At 39.0% G+C, this 3,501-nt stretch overlaps 1 protein-coding gene across 1 annotated transcript; it reads right to left on the bottom strand.

The window, feature by feature from the left end:
- Window positions 1–1,150: 1,150 nt before the first annotated feature.
- Window positions 1,151–3,078, bottom strand: LOC145126455 (putative disease resistance RPP13-like protein 1). The gene is made up of 4 exons (XM_079061823.1): window positions 2,149–3,078; window positions 1,760–2,040; window positions 1,559–1,583; window positions 1,151–1,438 (listed from the first exon to the last, which is right to left on the bottom strand). Exons 1-4 carry the CDS (start codon window positions 3,076–3,078, stop codon window positions 1,151–1,153), a joined length of 1,524 nt encoding a protein of 507 aa, XP_078917949.1.
- Between the last annotated feature and the right edge of the window lie 423 nt (window positions 3,079–3,501).

Below are 3,501 nucleotides of genomic sequence, written 5' to 3'. Positions count from 1 at the left end.
AAGACATTGTCAGATCCCTAGCCACTAGTACCCAACAATTCCAAAAAGAGACAAGGACTAGTATCTCCAACCTTGAAGCACAAATGGGAGATATAGTTACATCCATAAGCAAGTTGGAGTCCCGTAGTAAACTCCCTTATCAAACCGAAAATAACCCAAAATGTCAATGTGGTGACCTTAAGAAGTGGCAAACAAACTGGAGAAAGTAGTTCAAAGAAGAAGCCAAGGGATGAAGAAGAAGAAATAGAAGTCATTCCCATTGAAGAATCTATAGTCAAGAACGATGCACAAGCCGGAGTTCCAAAGAAGAGTATTCCCGTCGTAACACCAATAGCCACTCAACTGCCATTCCCCTCCCGACTTACAACTTCAAACAAGAATATGGAGGAGAAAGAGATTTTAGACACCTTCCGAAAGGTGGAAGTAAAAATTCATTTACTTGATGCAATCAAACAAATTCCTAGATATGCAAAATTCTTGAAAGAGCTTTGCACCAACAAGAGAAAGTTGAAGGGAAATGAGAAGTTGGCATCCTTTGCTTCTACTTGATTTATCACTTTTTCTAACCCCGTAATGTACAGTTGGCCTTGAAGATCTGTTAGGCCCTTAAGGTCGGATATTTTGAACCCATCACTTTCTTCAATAATGACCTTGGTTAGAGTTTGTAATCTCGTCAAACCACCGATCCCTAAGGGCGTTTTGTTCAAATTTGGAGTATCACTTATGTCAAGATGTCGCAGGTTTATTAACTTTGAAAAACTTTCTGGCAAGCTAGATAACTTATAGCAATGACGAACCAACAAGCTCTGTAGATTATAAAGTTCACTCACTTCTTCTGGCAAACATCTGATTTTAGTATGAGAAAAATTAAGGTACCGTAGATGCTTGATACTACCAATGGATTTTGGTACCTCTTTGACTACCCGAGTAGATTGTGGCATGTCAAGGTTTGGAGTCAAGTCCATGACACTTAGCACCCTCAAGAACTGTAATTCAGGAAGTAATTCCACAAGAACTTTGTCAAAGCCGTCAATTTCCTCACTAACTGACATTATTAAGAAAGTCCGCAAGTGTTTAGCTCTTTGTAATTCCTTCGGCTTCCTATATGATCCCGATGCTTCCTATATGATCCCGATGCTGGAGCTATAAGTTAAAAGTGACGAAACTTATTAAAAGTTTCAGTCATGTCAGATACATTCACCTCACCATCCAATCTAAGGGAAACATCTCCTGCAACACTCGTGGCCAAGTCATTTAACAAGTCATGCATTGTGTATCCTAAGGCGTCATTCATTGAATGTTGAAAAAAGGACCTCGACTTTAGCTCTTCAAAATACTCATGGCCTAAACGCTCCATTGACTTGTTTCCTTTTGATTGGGACAAAAATCCTTCTGCCATCCATAATAGGACTAACTGGTTCTTGTCAAACACATAGTCCTTTGAAAGTAAGGGCATCCACAATGCATTGAACTCAATAGGGTTTAATAGATTGTCACATCATTTTTCTACATTCCATACAACTCTATCAATTTTTTCCTACAATGCATTGAACTCTACAAAGTTCAATAGAAAGTTACAAAAGCTAATTTATTGTATGTATGTAAGATTAAAAAACTTTCCTTTTTCCCATTGAAGAGTTCAATGGCCATTGAACTCCAAATCCATTGAATGCCAAGGTGGCATCTCACTATGGTAGAGTTTCATCCATTGAATGACAACTAGACTAGACACCTCATTCAACCCTCCCATTAAACTCACCATTGTGGATGCTCTAAGGAGCAATATGCAAATAACTGCTTCAAATGTGGAGGGAGGTGATAGTAGCTTAGTATTAGAGCCGGAAGAGTATCACTTCCATCCTCTATATCCCATATCTCACTCTTCAACAACTCCTCCCATTTATCGTCATTCCTATTTCCCTTCAAGATCCTCCCAAGTGCTTTCAAAGCCAAAGGCAATCTACCACATTTCTGAATCATACCTTCACCAAGCAACTTAAGCGTTGGATGATTGTTAAAGTTTTTTTCACTTAATGCATGCTGAGCAAATAATGACAAAGCATCTTCATTTGACAAAAAATTCAAAGGATAAGTTTCTTATGAGTCCATCACAGATGCAACTTTGGTACTCCTGGTTGTAACAATAACTCTACTTCCAGGTGCCCCTTCAAGAAGAGGGTTTTGGAGGAGTTCCCACTTATTGTGGTCTTCGTTCCAGACATCGTCTAGAACAAGTAGGAACCTCTTCTTTGAAACTTCTTCTTTAAGGGCTACATGAAGCAGATCTAGATTAGCAAAATCTTTGTTTTTCCCCGTTACTGCTTGGAAGATAGCCTTGCTAATGTTAAACACATCGCACTCTTCAGAAACACAAACCCATGCCCTGACTTCAAAATGATCCTTCACTTTCTCCTCGTTGTATAAAACTTTGGCTAGAGTAGTTTTTCCTATTCCAACCATTCCTACTATCGACATTATGCTTACATTTTCATCACATTCTTCTTTCCCTAACAACTTCCCCATCAATGCCTCTTTATCCCCTTCCCGGCCCATGTTTTTGGTCTCATCAACCAGTGATGTTTGCTCCAACGCCCTCTCTCTTATATTTGACTTTTCAACATCCACATTCAAACCCATATCTTTTTTCTGGTCAGCAAGATCGCATAATTTGGCGGTGATCTCTTCAAGCTTAGAACTCATATGCTGACCATACCAGATGTTTCGAGGAGTGAAACTAGTACAACAATTTGGGACGAACTTCAATACCTTACTAGTTTTGGTGCTGGCATGAGCTTCTTGATTCAACTTGCGTCCCAGAGCTCCCGTGGCCAGATCATCAAGTATATCATCTATGTCGTAAGCCAAATCCTGGAAATCATTCACCCATAGTTGAACAACTCTCTCTTTAATCTGCTTCTGGGTTGCATCAGCAAGCACGGCATGGATCATGGGAAAAATTTTCTTCCATTTCTTCAGCTGAGAATCGATCCCTTCCGATTGATCCAGCTTCATCAAGTCACCGGAGATCAGCCTCTCACACAACACGGTGATGACAACGCTAACAACGATTTCCGCCATGGGAATTTGGAGAAAGGAAAGATTCGGTTCTTTTGTTTGATCAGGGAATTTGATTTGAAGATAAGAAAAGAAAAAAGGGAACGTAGACACAGAATTGTCTAATTTATTACATAATAACGGTTGAATACTTTTAATAAATTATATTGTTAGAAAAAGCCACGTCATACAGTAAATATAGACCAATGTTAAATATATTTTGTAACAACCAAAATTTTCCAACCAATTTAAACTTTTCAAAACAACCCAAATCCATTAATTATTACAAAAAGGTTTTCATTTAGTTTATTATCAGAGCATCCCAGAAACATCAGCATAAAAATGAGGAGCGGTACGATCATGCCTTCGCCTTGCCACGATCTCCTGAAGTACCTGAAACAATACACTGAAACTGTAAGCCCGAAAGCTTAGTGAGTTACCCCCAAA

Source organism: Lactuca virosa, chromosome 1, assembly GCF_052849685.1.
Source record: "Lactuca virosa cultivar CGN04683 chromosome 1, Lactuca_virosa_CGN04683_v6, whole genome shotgun sequence".
NCBI classification, from domain to species: Eukaryota; Viridiplantae; Streptophyta; class Magnoliopsida; order Asterales; family Asteraceae; genus Lactuca; species Lactuca virosa.
This window is presented reverse-complemented; position numbering and strand designations above follow the sequence as displayed.

Coding starts and splice junctions, on each gene's coding strand:
- LOC145126455 (XM_079061823.1), bottom strand. CDS start 3,078: ATGGCGGAAATCGTTGTTAGCGTTGTCATCACCGTGTTGTGTGAGAGG. Junction 2,041..2,148: donor AAGGGGCACCTGGAAGTAGA/GTTATTGTTACA, acceptor TTATTTGCTCAG/CATGCATTAAGTGAAAAAAA. Junction 1,439..1,558: donor GTAACTTTCTATTGAACTTT/GTAGAGTTCAAT, acceptor TTACTTTCAAAG/GACTATGTGTTTGACAAGAA.